The sequence below is a fragment of the Camellia sinensis genome, chromosome 1, assembly GCF_055761805.1.
Source record: "Camellia sinensis isolate YWXY chromosome 1, ASM5576180v1, whole genome shotgun sequence".
NCBI lineage: Eukaryota > Viridiplantae > Streptophyta > Magnoliopsida > Ericales > Theaceae > Camellia > Camellia sinensis.
Window position 1 is genome coordinate 571723 of NC_138961.1, and position 22806 is coordinate 594528.

Consider the following 22806-nt stretch of genomic DNA (forward strand, 5'->3'; position numbering starts at 1 on the left):
AAGGACAGGCCTCTACCTCTCAGAACTTGAAGACTCAAGCAAAAGGAAAATTGAAGATAGACCAGGTTGATCCTTCACTTCATCAAGCAAAAGTAGGTAAGATCAACAAGAAGGAGGTAAAACCTGTTTTTATTTGTCATCACTGTGGTAGGTATGGCCACATTCGTCCTTACTGTTTTGAACTGTTTGGTAAGGTGTCTCAAAAGGGTAGAAATTCTAATACTTTTTGGGTTAGGAGACAACCTTACATGTCTAGGCAGAACACCAAGACTAAAAAGATTTGGATTAGAAAAGAGGATTTGACTTGTTTTGTTGCTCACACTGCTCTAAAAGCACGTGACTCACACATGTGGTATCTTGATAGTGGGTGCTCTTGTCATATGTCCGGTAACAAATCCTACTTCACCTCTCTTGAAAAATATGAAGGAGGAATTGTCACCTTTGGAGATGGCGGCACTTCTAGAGTCATTGGTAAGGGTTCTATAAGTGTTGCTGGTCTCCCCAAGCTAGATAATGCCTTACTTGTTGATGGCCTTAAAGCTAATCTTTTGAGCATTAGTCAAATGTGTGATTCCCATCATGAAGTATTGTTTTCAAAAGATAAATGTGAAATTTTGGATAAAAAGGGAAATACTGTTTTACATGGGGTTCGCACATCTGATAACTGCTATGGGATTGTTACGACTAATGATCTTACTTGTCATTCTGCCACCATAAGTAACATTGATCTGTGGCATCAAAGATTAGGTCACATGAATTTCAAAGACCTAACTAAGATAGCCAACAAAGAGCTTGTGAGAGGAGTTCCTAAACTAGGTAAGAATTTGAGCCATGTGTGTGGACCATGTCAGCTTGGCAAGCAAACCCGTGCTCCTCATAAAAAGGTGAACAGCTTTACAACCAAACGTCCTCTTGAATTGGTTCACATGGATTTAATGGGTCCTACTCGCACTGAAAGCATTGGAGGTAAAAGATATATTTTTTTAACTGTTGATGATTTTACTCGATTCTCATGGGTAAAATTTTTAAGGGAAAAATCTGATACGTTTAATGCTTTCCAGGCTTTAGTCCTTAAAATCCAAAATGAACAGGGTGTTTCCATTGGGCGTATCATAAGAATCCGAACTGATCATGGTCGTGAATTTGAAAATAGTTCGTTTTTGGATTTTTGTGATATGCATGGAATTAAGCATGAGTTTTCTGCACCTATTACTCCACAACAAAATGGAGTGGTTGAGAGGAAGAACAGAGTTGTTCAAGAAATGGCTAGGGTCATGCTCCTTAGTAAGAGTCTTCCTCCAACGTTTTGGGCCGAAGCCCTAAATACTGCTGTTTATGTCGTAAATCGTGTGTATTTAAGGCCCGACACTTTACAAACTCCTTATGAATTGTGGAAGGGTTTGAAACCTAATGTAAAATACTTCAAAACTTTTGGGAGTAAGTGTTACATCTTCAAAGATAGAGAGCCCTTGGGCAAATTTGACTCCCGAAGTGATGAAGATATTTTTCTAGGGTATTCAACCAACAGTAGGGCTTTTCGTGTCTATAACCTGCGAACTTCATCAATAATGGAATCTATCAATGTGGTTATAGATGATACAGGTTCTCCTACTCCAGCAACAAATGAGGATAACAATGGTGAGTTTCCAATCTTGGACACTCAACCACAAAATCTAGGAGAAGCTGAGGTTCAATCACAAGAAAAAGTTACAGCACCATCCTCACAGGTAAGTTCAAGTCCCAAGAGTGCTCAAAGGAACATCACTCCTGATGCTTCTATCACCGCAAGTCCTGAACTAAAACCATCAGCAAGGGTGAAACTGAATCATCCAGTTCAACAGGTGATTGGAAGTGTTTCAGATCGAATGAAAACCCGAAGACAGATTCGGGATGAGGTTTCACACATGTGTTATGTTTCTTTAATTGAACCTAAGAATATTAAAGAGGCCTTGCTAGATGATAGTTGGGTCAATGCTATGCATGAAGAATTAGGTCAATTTGAGCGTAACAAAGTTTGGACTCTAGTTCCCAGACCTAGAGACATGAATGTGATAGGTACCAAGTGGATCTTTAAAAATAAATCTGATGAGAATGGTACAGTTGTTAGGAACAAAACTAGGTTGGTTGCTCAAGGCTACACACAAGTAGAGGGTGTTGACTATGATGAGACGTTTGCCCCAGTTGCACGTCTCGAATCTATTCGTATTTTGCTTGGTGTTGCATGCTTTCTTGGCTTTAAATTGTTTCAAATGGATGTGAAAAGTGCCTTTTTGAATGGGTACTTGAGAGAAGAGGCATATGTTGAGCAACCAAAAGGGTTTGAGGACCCTAAATGTCCTAATCATGTCTACAAGTTAGACAAGGCTTTGTATGGATTGAAACAAGCTCCTCGAGCTTGGTATGATAGGCTTACTACCTTTCTTCTTGACAATGATTTTCAAAGGGGTAGTGTGGATAAGACTTTATTTGTAAAACATACTAAGTCTCATATTCTTGTTGCTCAGATTTATGTTGATAATATTGTGTTTGGATCCACTGCTGATCATCTTGTGAAATATTTTTCAGATTGCATGACACATGAGTTTGAGATGAGCATGATGGGAGAGTTGTCTTATTTTTTGGGTCTTCAAATTAAACAGTCTCCTTCAGGTATATTTGTGTCTCAGTCTAAGTATGCGAAAAATCTTGTGTCTAAGTTTGGTCTTGAGTTTTCCAAGCATGCACGCACTCCCATGAGCACCAGTCTTCACCTCTCCAAAGATTCCTCTGGTATTGATGTTGATCCTACCCTTTATAGGAGTATGATAGGGAGTCTTTTGTATCTCACAGCCAGTCGTCCTGATATTTCTTTCAGTGTCGGTGTTTGTGCTCGTTACCAAGCCAGTCCTAAAGAGTCTCACCTTCTTGCGGTAAAACGCATCATCAAGTATGTTAATGGGACCTTGGGGTATGGGGTTTGGTTTTCCACTGATACTACAGCCGAAATTACTGGTTTTTCTGATGCCGACTGGGCAGGGTGTGCTGATGATAGGAAAAGTACCTCCAGGGGGTGTTTTTACCTTGGGAATAATTTGGTTTCTTGGCATAGTAAAAAGCAGAATGCCATCTCTCTTTCCACTGCTGAGGCTGAGTACATTGCTGCAGGGAGTTGTTGTGCACAAATGTTGTGGATGAAGCAAATGCTTCATGATTATGGAATAGAACAGAATACCCTCACTCTTTTTTGTGATAACACAAGTGCCATAAACATTTCAAAAAATCCAGTCCAACACTCTCGCACCAAACATATTGACATCCGTCATCATTTTATTCGAGAGTTAGTGGATGAAGGCCTTGTTGTTTTGGAACATATCCCTACTGAGCATCAAAAAGCTGATATTTTTACAAAACCCCTTGATCTTCTTCGATTTGAGTTTCTTAGAAAGACCTTGGGTGTAATGCTCAGTAACTAGGTTGTTTCCTGTGCTCGTGAGGTGAGTGTGAGTGGCTGACTTACTGTTCTTAGATGTGTTAATGTCATTGTGATTGAGTCCTGGTAACTTTTGCATCAAAATATTAAATGAACACTGCTCATGTTTCTTACAGGATTTGTTTTACATCTTTGTTCATAGCTCATTCTGAATGCCCATACTCATTTACTTCGTGATCTCATTCTGTACACATTCTTGAGCTAAACTGTTGCAGGGGTTTCCGCATAAGTGATCAAAGTTCTCTATGGACCACTGACAGCGTTTCTTGTACTTTTGCGGAGAAATTGACCTATACTAGTATATCATGGGTGATGTTAAGTCTCTTAACCATCTACCGCCTTAGTTCACTTCCATGGTTTCTCCCTCAGTACATGATCTCCGGGCATTAGGAAAAGGCTACCTCAGAGGCACCAACCAGGCCATCATTTTGAATTCATTCTTCTCTGGTTGGAATCCATACTCTTGAGCGTGCATGCCACCAGTGAGTGCCCACAAGAAAAAATAAATAAATAAATAAATAAATAAATAAATAAAAAACAGTGTCTGAGGGGGAGCTTCCGCATTTACTTAACAAATACCCCGTGATTCCTAGTGGATTGACAGTGGTTTGACTTTTCTCTATGATAGTCAGTTACTCGTGTCGGAGGTCCAGCCATCCGATCACTACTAGGATTAACTCTAGCTTTGTGGCTCTCAAGGATTGCACACACACACATTTTTTACATGAGCTCTCATGTGTGTTTTTGAGTTATGCATTCTCATGATGCGTGTGGCTTTGATTTAATACTATCTGTGTTGTTCATGAGCTGGTGTTTCATCTTTTTTCTCAAAATTTGCAGGACTCATAATTTGATGGATTTTCTTGTCTTAGTGGTTTAGTCTACACTTGCTCTTCTTGCTTGTTACAGGACTTTCTAGGTGTGTTTTGTTATTTAAAAAAAAAAAAAGGTTTTTTTTCCGCTCGAGCGGAATGTTTTACGCTCGGGCGCGTTTTTCACTCTTGCAGCAGTTTGTTCGTGTTTTGGCAGTTCTAAGAGATGGGTTTTTGAGCTCGAGCGGCCCTATGAACGCTCGAGCGGGTGTCTGCTTGCATTGTTTTACGCTCGAGCGGTAATCCGTACGCTCGAGCGGACCATTTTCATACTTAACTCCCTCTCTCGACTCTTCGAGTCATTTTTTCTTCCTTTTTCATTCTCTCGATCTAGGGTTTGTTTTGTGGCTGCATTGTGGTCGATTTTTCCTCTCATCCTCCATCCTGCCTGCCGATTTGCTCTTTGGTAAGTTTTACCCTCTTTTATTTTCGTTGATTTTTGTTCTATTTGGTTATAGTGGGTGTTAGGTTTGTGATTTTGTGAGTTTTGTGTGTTGTTTTTGTGATTCTCTCTCTCTCACACCTTTTCCTCGTCCTATTGTCTGATTTTTATGTGTGTTTTCTTTATTGTGTCTGTGGTATTCGGGTTTATCTGTGTTCCTGCTTTCATGTCTTTATGGGCTGTTGAGGTCACTGTGCGTGAGTATGGGTCTGGTCTTGAATACATTGCTTTGATTTTCTCATGATTCATACTTATCCTTTGCAATTTCTCTCATATTGGGTGTATTAGTTATGAGTTCTTCAATACCATGCTCCTCTTTGTTCATGCTTGATCTTTTGCATTGCACATTAAGGATTTCATGCCTTGTTTTTTTTAAATTTGGTTATTGAACTAACGATTTGCTTTGGTTTTGTTTTGGTGTGGTTTGGGTTTTGGGTTTGTTGGGTTGTTGGGTGTTATAGTGTCTTTTTCGTCATGTCTGCTCCTGCTCCTAAACGCCGAAAGGCCACCGTCTCTCGCCCTCCCTATAACCCTGTTAGCTTTCAGTCGGCCACACAATCCAAGTCCTTCCACAAATCTTTTGTGAATCGCACAGTTCATTTAGAACGGAATGTTCAACCTGATACATTTGAGTCCATCCACATTCGTTCTTTGTTAGACCCTCTAGGTGGTGACCTTGTTTTATTGTTTTCTGGGCGTCAGAATCTCGATTGGGTTCGAGAATTCTATTGTAATATGGAGGGTATTCGTGATTATGAGCCATCTTTCACTACATGGGTTCGGTCAAAATCCATTTCCGTCACCCCTGTATTGATTCGCCAACTTCTTAAGATTGAGCAAGTCTTTCCCCAATACTATCCTTTCCCTGTTCCTGACCGTCCTACTTGTAACTTTGATGATGTGGCTTTGGAGCTGTGTGGTGTTGCCCGTCATTGGCCTAAAGGAGGTTCGATTAAACAGTTTGAACTTCTTCCGGAGTTCAGACTGCTTAATCTGATTGTCTGCGCCAACATCATTGTCACCACACACTCATCCGAGGTCAAACAAGACCAAGGATTCATTTTGTCCTGTATTGCCCGTCACCGGTCTATTGATCTCGCCTCTCTTATTATAAAAAAGATGATCGGTGTTCATGGGCATAAAAAGCTTGGCCTTCCCTACGGTTGCTTGATCAACCGAATTTTGTCTGACCTTGGGACCCCTATCCTAGAAGATGATGAGTTTGCCTCTCCTTCTCGCCCTTTTACCAAGAAAACTGTGTCTCAAAGTCGAGCTCATATTAAGGGGGAGTCATCCCGGGTTGGTCCTTCTGCAGGAGTTGCTGCTGGTCTTGCTGAAGAAGCCGAGTTTGATGCCACCGCAGCCGGTGATGATGATCAGGCTCCTGTTCCCCCTCCGGATCTTCCTGCTCTGTTTCAGCAATTCGCGGAGGCCATGATCAGACGCTTGGATTTTTTGGATGCTCGCTTCGATGCCTTTGATGGTCGTCTTGGTCAGCTTGAGGAGACTCTCACCCATCTCGCCCGTCTCATTCAGTCTCCACGGCCACCCGATGCTTGATTTCTGATCCCCGGCCAAAAAGGGGGAGTGATGTTGTGTGGGTACAGTTGGGTACATTTTTTTGGTACAGTTGTTCTCTGGTTATCCTTCCTTGGTACAGTTGGATTTTATATAGTTTTTTCTTTTTGGTTATATTTTGGATATATGTTTATGGATGGATGGATATATGTTTATGGATGGATGGATACTGGTTTGCTTATGATTGGCTTAATGGTTTATTATTTAATCCAGTTCCACCTGTTTTTGGTTGGCTTGTGTTTGGGTGTTCTTTTTCAGGCTCATGGAACACGCGCATAAGTGGATGAAGTTGAATGAATGAATTCTTTCTCAAGTTGTGTGTTTTCGGGTTTTAAAAGAATGTTTTGTTTATTTGTTTTGAAACTTTTATAGTGCGTGTGTGTAAGGAACAATGGTTAGAAAGGTTTTGTCCGGGAATTGACAAAGGGGGAGATTGTTAGGTCCCTATGTTGTCAAATCCGGAGACAAAACATTGTGTTGATTCAAATGTATTTTTTTGGGTTTTTGTTCTGTCCGCTCGAGCAGATCCTTGTGAGCTCGAGCGTAGATTAGCAGGTCTCAGTATTTTGTCAGGGCAAGCAAAAAATACTGGTGGGTGTGATTTTACGCTCGAGCGGATTCTCCTACGCTCGAGCGCATCTCAGTTTGTTCGCACGCAGTTTTTGGTCAGTCCGCTCGAGCGGTCTGTGTTGAGCTCGAGCGGAGATCGAGGATCCAGATTCCTATTTAAAGATGTTAAGGGTGTTTTTTTGAAGTAGTTTTTCCTAGATCTGATCTACAAGCACTAGGGTTGTGTTTAAAGTTTTCTTTGGAGATTTTTCATAGTTTTCCTTGATGTTCTTGAGAGAGTTCTGAACTTATGCATTGAGATTCATACATCAAGGAGGTTGCTTCTTAAGTTTCAAGTAAGTTCTCTTCGGTGGATTCCGAAGGTTAAAGCGTAGAATTCAAAAGGCGTTTGATTCTACGCAGTCGTTAATTCGACAAGTGAAGTTGTGGTGTGGAATCAACTTCAGGATCAATTCCGTGACGAAGGTGTGGTGAAAGAGTTACAGAAGATTCAGAGACAAATTGACTGGGTTGGGTAATTTGTATGGTATCTTTGTAATCTTTTCGTTCTTCAGTAGTGGATTGATAGTGGCGGTTCGCCCGTGGTTTTTTATTACAATTGAAGGTTCTTCAATTGTGGTTTTTTTCACGTAAAAAATCGTTTGTGTCGATTTATTGTTTATTCTCAAAAACAAACAAACTAAAATCACTCTCGTAAGTGTTTGATGATTTTAGGTTGAGTGTTTTGAATTAATTGGGATTTGGAAAAAGTTAATCTTGATCTAATCACAAATCACGTAGGATTTTCATCAATGGTGTACCCTGACCTCGGCTTGGTGACAAACTCATCAATCACCTTCTTGAAGAATTCATCTTCCCTCTGTCTGGTCTTCACTTCCTCAAAAATCGTCGGCTCCACTAAAATCGTTGCCAAACATGCCAAACTCCCAACAAATTTTCTGCTCAAAACGTCGGCCACTGAGTTTGCTTTACCCGGATGGTACTGAATCTGCATATCGTAGTCTTTCAATAACTCAAGCCATCTTCTCCACCTCATATTCAATTCTTTCTGAGTGAACAAATACTTTAGGCTCTTGTGATCTGTGAAAACTTGGCAAGAGGCTCCATACAAGTAATGACGCCAGATTTTCAAGCCGAATATTACGGTTGCTAGTTCTAAATCATGAGTGGGATAATTCTTTTCGTGGGGCTTCAACTGGCGAGATGCACATGCTATGACTTTACCCCCTTGCATTAATACACAACCCAGACCTTTATGTGAAGCATCACTATAAATATGAAATTCTTCATTGCCAGACAGTAGTACAAGAACTGGTGCTGTGACTAACCTAGTCTTCAGCTCCTGGAAGGCTGATTCCCTATCCTCGGTCCATTCATAAGTCACTCCCTTCTGAGTTAATTGTGTCAATGGTACTGCAATCCTTGAGAAATCCTTCACAAACTTTCTGTAATAACCTGCCAAGCCCAGAAAACTACGAACCTCGAACACATTAGTCGGTGTCGGCCAATTCACAATGGCTTCAATTTTGCTAGGATCAACCGAAATACCTTCTTCATTAATCACATGTCCCAAAAATGAAATGCTGGAAAGCCAAAACTCACACTTGCTAAGCTTGGCATATAATTTTCTATCCCTCAGAATTTGTAAGGCAAGTCTTAGATGCCTCTCATGCTCATCACTACCCTTGGAATAGATCAATATATCGTCGATGAAAACAACCACGAACTCATCTAGGTATGGCTTGAAGACTCTATTCATCAAATCCATGAATGCTGCAAGAGCATTAGTCACTCCAAAAGGCATTACCAAAAATTCGTAGTGGCCATATCTTGTCCAAAAAGCAGTCTTCTCAACGTCCTCGGCCTTAACCTTCAGCTGATGGTAGCCCGATCTGAGATCAATCATAGAAAAGACTCGTGCCCCTTGCAGTTGATCAAGCAAATCATTGATCCTCGGCAATGGGTACTTATTCTTAATGGTTACCTTGTTCAGTTCTCAGTAGTCGATACAAAGACGAAGTGTACCATCCTTTTTCCTGACAAGTAGAACTAGTGCTCCCCATGGTGAAGTGCTCGGCCTAATAAATCTCTTATCCAACAATTCTTGTGGTTGTAGTTTCAATTCCTTAAGCTCGGCTAGGGCCATTCTATAGGGTGTTTTGGAGATAGGCTGGGTTCCCGACATGACGTCAATAGTAAACTCTATTTCTCTATCGACTAAGCAACTAGGCAAGTCATTTGGAAAGACGTCGGGGAATTCCTTAATAACAGGGATATCGACCAATTCAACGTTTCCACTTAGATTGCTTAGTATACTACACAAATAACCTTGACACCCTTTCTGAATCAACTTATAGGCCTTCATGGATGAGATCAAGTAAGGCAAAGATACTACTCCTTTACCCTGAAACGTAACCTCGGCTTGGTTTAGAGGTTTCAATGTGACACTTTTGGAAACACAGTTAATGGATGCATGATTTCCGACTAACCAATCCATTCCCAATATGACATCAAAGTGAGTTATGTTCAACGGCATCAAATCAACTAATAACTCTACATTCTCAATCACAACAATACATGCCCTATAAATGGATACAACAGTCATAGTTCTCCCAGATAGAGTAGACACAGATAACACATAACCAAAGGGTTCTAGTTCCTTATTCAACTTCTCGGCAAATTTAGCAGATACAAATGAATGTGTAGAACCTGAATCAATCAATATGTATGCATCTTGAGAGCAAATTGGAAGGGTACCTGACACTACTGTCTCGGCACTCTTGGTGTCTCCTGGCACTAATGCAAAAACTCTGCCCTGCCTCACCTGCGTCCTTCCGACATTGTTTTTCTGTGCAGAGCCCGAAGTGTTCCCATTCTTCTTACCATTGTCAGCCTTTGTCTTCAGACAGTCCTTCACACGATGGCCTATCTTGCCACATTTAAAGCAAGCTCCTGACGCCCAATGACAGACCTCAAAATATGGCTTTCCACAACTTGCACACGTCGGCTTAGTATCACCTTCCTGATTTGAGTTGCTGGAACTGCCTATAGTCGCCTTCTTTTTGGCATTAAACGGTACCCGGCGATTCTCATAGTTTTGCCTCTTCCTCTGGCTCTCTGCTGAGCTCTGGTATCGGTTCAAGTTAGCTTCTGCTAGGATGGCCTTGTCTAACACTCCGGCGTAAGTCGGCATGTTGAGCATGTTAACTCGATCCTGTATCGATCCGCGCAACCCACTTTCAAACTTCCTAGCTTTCTTATATTTGTTATCAACCATGTGAGGCGCATATCTCGCCAACTCGGTAAAAGCACAGTCATATTCTGCCACTGTCATGTTGCCTTGTGTCAGAGTCTGGAACTCTGTGGTCTTGCGATCTCAGACACTAAGGGGAAAATGTTTGTCATAAAATAACTCCAAAAATCTGGCCCAAGTCAAACCCAGATTACCTTCTCGGACCATCATCCACCTTCTGCGAGTGTCGTCAACCAATGTGAATGCTACCAACGACACCTTCTGAGCGTCGGTGCTTGAAAAAACCTCGAACAACTTCTCCATTTCTAAAACCTACGCTTCGGCTTTCAACGGCGCTATACCCCCTTGGAATCTTGGCGGGTTCATCTTCTTGAACTCTTTGATCAAAGTTATCGTGCCGTCCCCATATAAAGCTGGTTGTGGAGGCAATTGCGGCACTGGAGGAGGTGGAGGTGGAACTGCATTTCGGCCGTTTGTCTGCTCGGCCTGAGTAGATGTGGTACTAGTGTCTTGTGGCCTAGGTTGTCTCAACTCACGGACCAAGCCTTCGACCAGCCTTTCTAGTTTGTCCAATCTGTCCTCGGAATGATCTCGGCCAACTGAAGGTCTACCCCTTCTCATGACACTAAGAGTATGTAGAATATGACTTTAAAACAAAATGAACAAATAGATATGTATTCAAGCAACAAATATTCATGCTGAGATAATGCACACCTTGTCAAGTAGCAAGCAATATGATGCAATCCTAACATCATTCTAAGGGACATCCTAAGCTCTTTAGGACTCAAAGTGTGTGAAAAACGTACTATAAGGAACCGGTGCTCTGATACCAATCTGTCACGACCCCATTCCACCCCTAGTAGAATGGTGCCATAATGGCCAGTAATCCGAGATTACCAAAAGGCCAACTTGCAAAGTCACACACAATCAGAGTATACATATGGGGCTCACATGTACGGAAGCAATAAATTTAAATCTAAATAGTCCACAAGAGCTGTGCATAGATCAAATGAAGTGTCATACATAACGTGGTTTTACAACTTGAGTACAAATAAAACAAATACATATTACATCTTGATCAAAAGGCTTCTCAAGCCGACATATACAAAACGAACTACAATGGCCAAGCCAAGCAGCATAATCTTCAAGATGCTACAAAATATGAATCCAAACAACTTACAAATAATCATCTAGGCGTCACCGCCTTCTTGCTCGTCACCTACATATATATATATATATATAGAGAGAGAGAGAGAGGGTGAGCTTGGATACTCAATGAATGATATTAGTAATAAAGGTTTAAATGAATGACATCTGAGATCTTTATCAAACAATACATATCATAACTTGTACAAAATCAAGGGATGAACCAAGTTCATCTATCAAATCTTTCAAAACTTCAAGGGATGCTTACTAGCATCAATATAATACAAAGGATGACATTCCGGACAAACCCACAGAGTAAACCGTTGGTGGCAAGGTAAGGGAGATATCTCAAACAAGGGTGCTAGTTGCATTATAGTCCCCTAGCACTAAGGACTTTCAAAACAAGGGTACTAGTTGCATTATAGTCCCCTAGCACTAAGGACTTTTCAAGAATGTCATCAAAATAAAATATAATACTTGATACAAAACTAGGGATAGGCATTCATGCTTGATCAAATACTTTTTCAAAGTAAAGCAAAGCTTTATCAAAACTTTATAACATAGCTTTATTAGAAATACCACTCACATAGCTCTTCGGGTGTGGGGATTACAAGTAAGGATCCAAGGCCTACAAGCACATAATAAATCCCATTGAATGCATTTCAAGAAGACAAGAAGAGATGCTCAAAGATGGATATGAAATGCATTCCTATAACAAGCTTTGCATGAGTGTAAATGATCTCGGCATTTCTTTCAAAGCTAAGTCAAGACAAAGCAAAACAAGTGCTGGGAGTTAAATCACTGTTTCTCATCTCGGGAAAACATGCTGGGCACCAGCCAGGTCTTGGCCGAGGTCCCACACCTCTTGGCCGAGGTGTGGTCCCGATGACCACGTTCAGGGAAATGAAGTCAAGAAAATCTGGGTTTCCCTTCGAGGAACATGAAGAACATGATCATGAAGAACATAAAGAACATGAATGCTAAAATCTTAACTTGTTATTACAAAATCTGAGATTTCATGAGATGAGTTCGAAAACATGGACCTGGGTACCCATACTCGAAGGTTTCATGGAAACAAACACAACAACATGGATCTTGATACAACTTTCGGATCAAAACAAGGCTTTATTTCAAGAACACAAGAACATCATTTTCACTTTCTAAAACAAGCTTTACATCAATGCATGGCTCATGAATAATGCTAGATCATGCAATGTGATTAGATGAACATGGAGAACAACAAGAGCATATCAAGATTCTAACCTCAAAACGCGGATCTAACGGCTCAAGGTGTGAAGATCAAGCTTGGAAATCTATTCTCACTCTAAGAACTCTTCTTCCTCTCTTCCTAGAGCTTCTCTTTCTTCTAGGACAAAGATACAACAAATGATATGTTTTCTCTACTGCCGGCTGACTTAACCCTCTGCTGGGACATGTGGTAACGGCTGGTTGGCTCTCCTCAAATGGTGACTGACCGACAAGACAAGAGCATGACAAAGTGTATACAACAAGCAAGGTGACATGGGCACTCTGGCAGGTAATGATCTCGGGTTAGGACAAAGGCTTCAGGCAAGCAGGTTTCAATGATCTCGGTTAGGAAGGATAACACTTGGCCTAGATGTGCCACACCTCGGCCTAGATGTGCCACACCTCGGTGTAGTCCCGATACAATGTCACTAGGTGCAAAGTTCAAGGATGTCGGATGTCTAGATGATAGCATCTCGGCCTAGATGATGACATCTCGGCCAAGACGCCAAGGTAAAGATGGAGGTCAACCAAAGTGGTTCCAAGATGGTCCTAGGTGTAAGAGGTTCGAAGGTGTGACCTAGGCTTAAGATGACCTCGGTTTAACACACACCAAGCGAGAAACAAAACATGCTAGCAACACTCAGACAAAACAAATTAAGGTCTGTAAATGCAACTTAACAAAACAAATTCATGTGCATGCCTGTGAGCACGACCAAGATGAAGCGAGGGTTGTTACAACTCCAGTATTGGGATGGCACCTTTCAAGGCTTTGTATGAGAGGCCATGTCGATCACCTGCTTGTTGTATGGAGATAGGAGATGCACCATTATTAGGGCCAGAGTTGCTGAGAGAGACCACGGAGAAGGTAAACATTATTTGGGAACGTATTAAGATTGCACAAAACCGTCAGAAGAGTTACGCTGATAGAAAACGTAAGGGGGTTGAGTTGAATTGTGGAGATTTTGTGTTTTTGAAGGTTTCGCCGATGAAGGGTATCATGCGGTTCGGAAAGAATGGAAAGTTGGCACTTAGATTTGTGGGACCATACGAGATCACTGAGAGGATTGGTAATGTGGCTTACAAATTAGCTTTACCACCTGCTTTAGCTATGATTTACAATGTGTTCCATGTATCTTTATTGCGGAAGTGTGTGCAAGACCATTCCCAGGTAGTATCACTGGATGTGTTGGAGATTAATGATGATCTCACGTATGTGGTGCGACCGATTACTATTCTAGATCAGTATGTAAAGCAGTTGCGGCGCAAGAAAGTGAACTTGGTGAAAGTGCAACGGAGCGAGTATGAGAACGTTATCACTTGGGAATTGGAAGAGAAAGTTCGGCATATACACCCGGAGCTTTTTGTTTAGTACTCTTTTCTATCGAATCTCGGAACGAGAATCTTTTGAGATGTGTATATTGTAGCGACCCTAATTTTCTTAAATCATTTATTTATTATTATGATTATTATTATCTTATTTCATTTTTAGCTTTATTAATTGTGTGGTCACATGAGAATTTAATGTGATATTTAATGAATTTAATGTGGTGATTAATTAATTTAATGTGTTATTTAATTATATATAATTAATCTAAATATTTATATATTTATATTTGTTATATATATAAAAAAAGGTGTTATATATATAGGTATATATATATATATTTTATCTTATATTTATATTTATATTTATATATATTATAATTATATTGTATTATATAATATAATATATTATAATAGTTTATTAGGGTTAGAACAGGACTAGGAAACTAATCAAAGTAAAGAAAAGAGGTGCTGGTGCGGCTGTGCAAGCCGTGTGAGAGAGAGAGAGAGAGATTAACAACCAAGAGTGATCAATATTTGAGGAAGCAGAAAGAGAGTCGGTGGGAAAAGGAAAGGAAAAAAAAAAAAAAATAGGGTTTTGTTTTGGTGATTTCATTAATTTTTTAAATAATTTTTTAACTTTTAAAAAAAAAATATTATGAGTACAAAATTCACTTCTCTTTATTTATATTTAATTTGTTGTTTTTATATGGATTTATTTTATGGTTGTAATCACACTCATGGTTATATGAAATTAAAATTAATTAGGAATCCATAGATAAATTCCTTATACTCCACCATGACTCCATGGATTGTTGTTTTATTTGAGTGTTGGTGAGAAAGAGTGTATAAAAAAAAGTGAGGATTATGAGATTTATTTGAATGCCGTAAGCTTGGCATTGTTATGTTTGTTCTCAAGAGTGAGATGTTTTGTATATGAATATTGTTGCCTCGTTCTCATGAGTAGACGAGTGCTTTGATTTACGCGCGTACGTATATGCTAACCATCCGGGAAGTGTGAGTCAAACTCAAGACGATATCCCCGTGCAAGTTTGGCTTCGGAGCGGTGTTAGGTATACAGGAGGCACATGGGATATATGTGTAGGCCGGAAGTAGAGGGCCGAAGTGGTGGAGTTAAGGTACAAAGAAATTAATTATAAATTTATTAGTATAGTGTGAATTGTATTAATTTGTACATCTTGAAAAATAGTAAACGACCTCGATAAATTATGAAATTTGAGAAGAGGCATGTATACGTGATTTTAGACAACTTTTGTGTTTTAACTTTTTATTAAAAAGATTGATTAGAACTTATAATCAGATGATCTTGGTTATTGTAGTTTTGATTCATTTTGGTAATGCAGATTTTAGAGACTGTTTTAACCCATGGAACGAGCTCATTTTTATTGGTTTCATGCAAACTGAAGTAAAATATTATTTTGCACACTTTTCGTGTTTTGAACTTTTCCAAAAAAAATATCTTATAGCAATTTTTATTCGTTTTCAGTTTCAGATTTTTCGATTGAATTTCGTCTAAGTTTTTCTATCTAGCTTTTCTCTTAACCTGTTCAGTTCCTATTAAATTCGTTTGCGTGGTCTTTCAGGAAATTTGATTCTGTACAACTTTCATTATTTGAGTTTTGGTCAATTCGAATTATTTAAGAATGAAACGGTGCATTTTTATACTTTTTCAGTAAGTTACTTATGATTAAATGATACTAACTTTATTTTTTTGCAGGATGGTGGGTCTTACTAATTTTTTTTATGCAGGGCTGACCCACCATATTTTTATTTCTATTTTGTTTATTTTATAATTAATTTATATTTCGTTGTGTACAGATAAGAAACTAAATGCCACTGTATCTCGGGAAACTACCAATTCGTCTCGGTGCTGTTGGAACTACTTGTCTTGTCCCGTGACAATTATTAAATGTATTTTTGTTTGTGTCTGGTGGACACGTAGATGTTAAATCTTGTACTCATACCAGTATACCTGTATACTAACACATTTTGTCTCTTGGCAACTCGGATGCGTTCTAGTTGAGCGTAGTCGAGCTTCCTTTGCAGGATTAGTTAAGGCTATGGTGGTGACAAGAAATAACTATGATCGTAGGACATATTGTTTGGACTTCTTTTGTTTTTCTTGAGCTTAAGGTTGTTAGCAGTTTATTTTTATTTTTTTTTTATGACCTTAGTATTGAGATATTTTGGCATGGTTTGTAACTGTACATTATTTAAGTTATTTTGACTATGTGTTGTTACTTTAATATTGGAGGTATTGGTTAGTTATGAAATTATGGTGAATGGTTTAGTTGGCATTTAGTTTTTTTTTGTTTCACCCCTAAGATTTGGATGATGGAATATTATTGGGGTTTAGTCCTAATTTAATGTTTAATTGTTCGAATTTTGGGGCGTGACAAGATCCGACCCAACCACCGTTGTCTATCGCTTCCAATTCTCATTTTCTTCGACCAATCATTCACAGATTCATCCATATCTTGATCAAATCACTCCCGCAAGTTGATCTGTGATTTTTTATTTTTCCTTGTCATTATTTGCTTTGTATGTTAATGCTTCATGATCGTTCTTCCCACTAAACTTCCTTTAAAGTCCATTAAACTTCTTGCTTCCCTGATAGCTGTTGGACAATTTTCAATGTATTCAAAGAAATGAGAAAGACTGTTTAATTACAAAAATCAAAACAGTATATAAAAAAAATAAAACAGCAGATTCTTATTTTGTTACAAAAACAAAATCAGAATATAAAAAGGAAAAAAAATAAAACAAAAACCAATTACTTACCTTATTATTTTCTCAAACAAAATTTTGATCAAATCCAGTGTTTAACACTGTGTCCTTAGGACAGATTTCTCCTCTTCTCGGTGCTTTCAGATTATGGGCGTCTATCTCTCAAGATAAAATAATCAACAACAAGCAGTAGCAGCACTGCAAACTATTTGTACAACGAACACATTTTGTGTTTATACACTTTCTCACAGGAAAATTAAATGCAGCAAAATACAGAAAGCAATTGCAGAAAACAAGAACAAAAAATTATTGAATGCAAAATCCAATTGAGGTACTTCTTATTTATAGATGAAATAGTGGCTTTTCAGAAAAGGTTTCAACAGGTAAAAACATGTTCGAGACAGAGGTTGAATAGGTACAAACTTGTTCGGATTTGAATTGAACAGATAAAACCAGTTTGAACAAGTAAAAACCTATTCGGATTTAATTTAACCAGGTAGGAACCTGTTTAGTAAAAAGGAATAGGTGTATTGGGCCAAACGAGTTAATTTTGAATTTTCAAATTCAAATTCAAATTCCAAATGATAAGAATTTAATTTTTTTAAGAAAAATAAATTCAAATGTTTTTGGCCCAAAAAGATAAGCATTGGGACGAACGGTGGTAGCGGTGCGCGCGTGTGTTTTGTTTTGGATCCAATGGGTCTAGCCCACTTTGCCTATAATCTCACCCTTCCACAAAATTTGGGTATGCCTTGGGGCCCTCCCCACATTGCAGACCTAAGGCTTATAAACCCACACAAAGTTTGCCCACCAAAGCAATGTGGGACAAACTTTAACTCCAACCTTTATGAAAATTTCACCAAACACACCATTTTCATGGAGCACACTTTGGCTTCAATTTCTCATTCACCCAATAATGGTTTTGAGTAAGCAAATATACGACATGAATCGTTATGCGGCAAAGAACGTGTTGCCACAAGGACCGGCCGACTTTGGTGCATGGGTCTCACCTAAAAATTAGACCAAAGTTTGGAAAAAAAACCTCTTTTTTTCCCAAACCATTTCTCAAACCATTTCTTACAATAGCTCGAGGTCATTCACTTTCTTCCTCCCAAGTTTGTTTAGTGACCAAAACTACAATCCAGCCTTTGACCCTTTCGGTGTCAAAGCAAAGCAAAACCTTGATCGTGCAATCCAGCCTTCACATCGAGGAATCTTTTCCGTTCTTAAAATCTTAGTACGACATATTTGATACTGTCCTTTTTTCCCCATTTTTAATGGCCACTATCATGTGTTTTGGAAGCCTAATTAACTTGAAAGTTTTCTATTTAGCTTATTAACTGTTATTTCTATCTCAGAATGTCACGACCCAAACCCGTCCCTATGGCTTTAGCGTCGTAACTGACTAGTAATCCTTGGATTACCAAAGGCCTCTGAACAGGATAACATAAGTTATGGGCTGCAGAAGCAAATATATAAAATTAACGTAGTCCATAGAGCTGTGCAGACATACATGGGACAGAAATTTTCAAAACAAACTTATATATATACAGATGTGATGCCAATAATACATTAGTCTTGCGTCACTTAATTACACAAATAGGGTCGAAGGGTACTTAACCCAAGTCCAGATATACAAAACAAGCTCAACTAAAGCCTTGACATAATCCTCTCAAAAGGAACCTCCTCTGGAGGCACGGTAGCTGGCTGACCAAATAGAAACATAGGCCATCAACTCTGGGCCTGGTCACATGCCTGCTTACCTACATACATAATATAAATAGTAAAGTAGAGCCCAGTGAATAATAACAGAGTAAAGAGGTTTAATGAATGTTGTCCATAACAGTTACCGAAAACAGAATTCAATAGTTGTCAGAGAGGAATTCGTGATTATGTTCAGAAATCATAGTGCATAACAGATACAGTTTCAGAGTCGTATTCATAATTAGAACTTGCAGTTAATCATACGTGGCATATTCATTAGCACTAACAGAAACAGTTGACCCATAAAGGGACGGCCATAAAGGCATATAGTTGACCCATAAAGGACGGCCATAAAGGCATACAGTTGACTCTCATGCACAGAGACGATACAGTTGGCTCATGAGACGTACAGTTGGCCCATTAAGGGACGTATACATAAGGATCCATAACAGTTGGCTCATGAGATGTATAGTTGACCCATAATTGAGACATAACATAACAGATAACAGATGTCGTTTGAAGCTAAGAATGCCACGGATACATTTCAGAAACATTGGACAACCATTCATTCATACAGAAAATAATAATTCGGAAACAGATCATTTTATATCATTCAGAAAATACTTATAATTGAACATAACTTTACAAAGTTATTACTCACAGATAACAAAGGCTCCAAGGTAAACAAACAGGATAAGCAATTTAGATGTCTTGCGGCGCGTGACCTACGTAACATAACAGATACAAACATTGAAACACACGCTTGGAGTGTACATAACTTATTTCATTGTTCTTAGTGTGCTTCTACCCTTATCCTCATTATGGTGTTTTAATCTTAGCCTAGGAATGTCTAGGATGAAATGAGGTTGCAAAAATATACATGAAAATATTTTTCAAAACTTGCTGAAAACAAGGTCCACGCTCGAGCGTGGCTTTCCTCACTCGAGCGGACATGCAAAATGTGAGGGTCTGCTTGAGCGTAACTTTCTTTGCTCAAGCGGTCTGCAAACTTTGACAAAAGTACTAGTTGCTTGATTTTCACGCTTGATGGACGCTCGATCCCCGCTTGAGCGTGACTTTTGTCGCTCGAGTGATCTACAAAACATATGAACTTTTGGGAGCATGCATTTCATGCTCGAGCGGACTTTCGGTCGCTCGAGCGGAGGTGCACGCACTCAGAGTGGTCGCTCGAGCGTGATTCCTACGCTCGAGCGTAGGTGCAAATTCTGAAATTTCCAGATTGATCTCCAAGTTCAAAACTTAATCTTTAAGCATCAAAACTTGATTTTTCTGGGCCAAAACTTGAGGAAACACTTAGGAACTCATAAAACATCATGAATTTAGGATCATTTCAAGAAATTATGGCCCAATAGCTTGCCAATTGTGCAAAATTCAACTTGAAATTTATGAATGTTTCATGAACATGACATACATGAATTCCTTTAAACTCAATCTTCTCAAAACATGATCAAATGCTACAAAACAACATGAAACTTGATGATTTCCCAAAATTAAGGTGAATTCAAGACATGCATGAGGGAATTCTTGGAAATCATGCTCAATTTGTGAAGAAATGGACATGCATGCATGGTATGACCCATTTTCTTTCATTCAAGCTCAACTCTAGCATTACATAGCTTAATTCTTTGGTTTCTTGGACTAAGTAGTTTAATCTCAAGGTTGCAAGGTTGGATTCTTACTTAGAAGTCTTAATTCCCTTGATTCTTAGGAAGTCTTTCTCAACCCCATTAATTCCTTAAGTTTCCAAGCCAAATCCTTCTTTGAACTCAACTGCCTCTTAGGCTCTCCCTCTCTCCACGTTTGTGTGGGTGTGTGATAGCTCAAATATGTTTGACAATGAATAAGAAGAGCTGAGTTGAGGCTTACATGGAGTTTTATATAGGCTTCATTAGTGTTGGTTTATTAAAAGCTAATCAAATAGGCATAAATTAATCCAATTTAATCGTTCCGAATCAAATTTCAATTGAACCTACCATAAAATTCTAAAAATTAGAATTAACGCATAAATCGAATCAATTTCTGAACCAGATACCGATAAGGCCTTCAATTCGCAAACCGAAATGAAAACATGAACAGATATGTCTATGTTAAATAGATATATGCACACACAAGGCAACATATGATGCAACATTTCACTTCAATTATTTATTAGGCGTAATTAAGCATGAGTTAATGTTAATCATGGGTTAGGATTGTTACACAGAAACACCAGGCTTTAGGTTAAACTGTGGAGGAAAAAGAAAAAAAAAAAGATAACAAAAAGAAAAAAAAAGAAATTATTGGAATACCAAGATGTTGTGCCCTCTCCTTATGTTCAATGATGTCTGATGTGGCATTATTCTTTCTTTTGCAAAAGGCGTGATACTTTCATTTTGACCATGAGAATGTTCTAAAGAAAATAATGACAAGGAAAAAGCAAAAATAAAATACACAGATTCAACTATTTCTCAATAAAAAATAATATACTTCTTAATTGAAACAACTCATCTAGGTAGTCTCTGATTTTAAACCGTAGTTCATAGCTGTGTTGAAATAGATGAAAGGGGTAAAGGTGTGTGAAATGACGGTTTAGGTGATGTATGTACAAGGATATAATTGGAACATCAAGTGTGTTGAATGAGAAAAATAATCAAATCCAAATGGGTAAATTACACTTACATCCCCTGAGGTTTGGGTTTAACACATAAGTTTGGGAAATTACACTGACTTTCTATCATTGTAATTATTTAGATGGAATTAACGTGGGTATCAAAAAGAGATTGAATTCATACACTCTCTCTTTTCTTACTTTGCTTTGCTTTTTCTGTTTTTTTTTTTTTTTTCTTTGCTTTACTCTTTTTTTTCAATGTAATTTCCTTTGTTTTCCATAAGGAGTTGTTGCCTTTATATAAAAAGAGGGTTTGTGAAATGAGACTATTAACTGCAGATGTAGAAATATAATTTCTATAACATTAAGGGGTGGAATGTAATCGAACCAACTCTTAGGGGGTGTTACTGTAATTTATCCAAACCAAATTAATAAGCGTGTGCACTGAGAAATAATGTGCACTAAGATAAATAAATGTGTAGAAATAGAATTTCGCCAAAAAAATAATTCATAAAATTAATTACAGACAAAACACAATCGAATTCTAACTTTTGTGTCTTGTCTGTGATTAAAACTCCAAAAACAAACAAAAAAAAAGATTACACGTGGAGAGAGAACACCTTTCTCTGGAACAAACAACCCAAGAAGAAGTGAAGAACAACTTTCCTAGATATAATTCCACCGCTTAAAAATTGCATATTTGTGATACAATTCCATCTCTTAGATCAAGAAGTACATTGCAAGAAACCCTAAACCTCCTAGCAACGGCACTAGTTATCATTCTATCTCAAAGAATCCCAAAATAATGAGACAAAAACTTACATGTTTTTCAAATAGTAGAATCATACTTGTGCATCCTACGGGTAACAAGTATACCTCAAAGAATCCCAAACTCTCACTACCCTATGCACCTCAACATCAAGAGATTATCAAGTATTACGGGAATACGATGTGGTTGTGTAACAAATATCTTTTTGAGCTAGGTAAGTACGTAACTCTTTTTTTATTGGATTGGTATGTATAGTGCCACGTTAAAATTCTTAGGAGTTCAAATATTTACTTCTTAACATCCCTTTCTTGTTTGACAATGATGAATTAGAATTTCAATTTTAAAAAAGGAAAATAATTTAGAAACATAATTTTTGCTCAAAAAATCTCATCCAGAAAGATGTGACAAAAGAAAATCTTAAAATTATTAGCCATAATGGTGGTATTTTGGTTTGAAATGAAACTTACAAACAGTTCAATATAAATTTTTTGTACAAATATTTCATTTGTATATCAACAATCTTAAAAAAAATCATTCAGACGCAGCCCCTGGATTCTTTATTATTATTACTATCTAACCCATACTGGTGGGGATGTTTGAACCTCTCTAGAAGTCTTCCATTCATTTCACTATATTAATTCAAATTGATACATGCATCACAGGGAGTGCTAAAGCAAATTCTGGAAAGCTTCCCTAGCTGTAGCCTTCCTGCTAAAAGGTCGGTTGATAGTTTCTCTATCAATCCAGCTTTCAGTTTTTCCCCCAGAACCACTAATAACCATACAAATCGAACTTAGAAACTAATAAAAAATTAACCTTCAGAAATTAAAAAAAAAAAAGAAAAGAAAAGAAAAGGTCAACTTGAAAACTCTCTTTCTCCCTCATTAAGTCAACTTTTTATTTCTCTCCTCTCTCTCTAAAGTTATCAACCCATTTATATTGGCTTGATGATGAAGATTAAGAACGAGAGACAAAAAAAAATATTAGACAGAGAGAGTAGCAAGAGAAGATTGATATATATTGTTATCAAGAGTCACAGGGCTGGGAGTCCTAAAATGGTGAACGGGTTGGTAAAG

The 22806-nt window shown here is 38.3% G+C and overlaps 1 protein-coding gene across 1 annotated transcript; it reads left to right on the forward strand.

The window, feature by feature from the left end:
• Positions 1-13329: 13329 nt before the first annotated feature.
• Positions 13330-13947, forward strand: LOC145790876 (uncharacterized). Its single transcript, XM_082869847.1, has 2 exons — positions 13330-13645; positions 13736-13947. The coding sequence occupies exons 1-2, from the start codon at positions 13330-13332 to the stop codon at positions 13945-13947; spliced, it is 528 nt and encodes a 175-aa protein (XP_082725973.1).
• The last annotated feature ends 8859 nt before the right edge of the window (positions 13948-22806 follow it).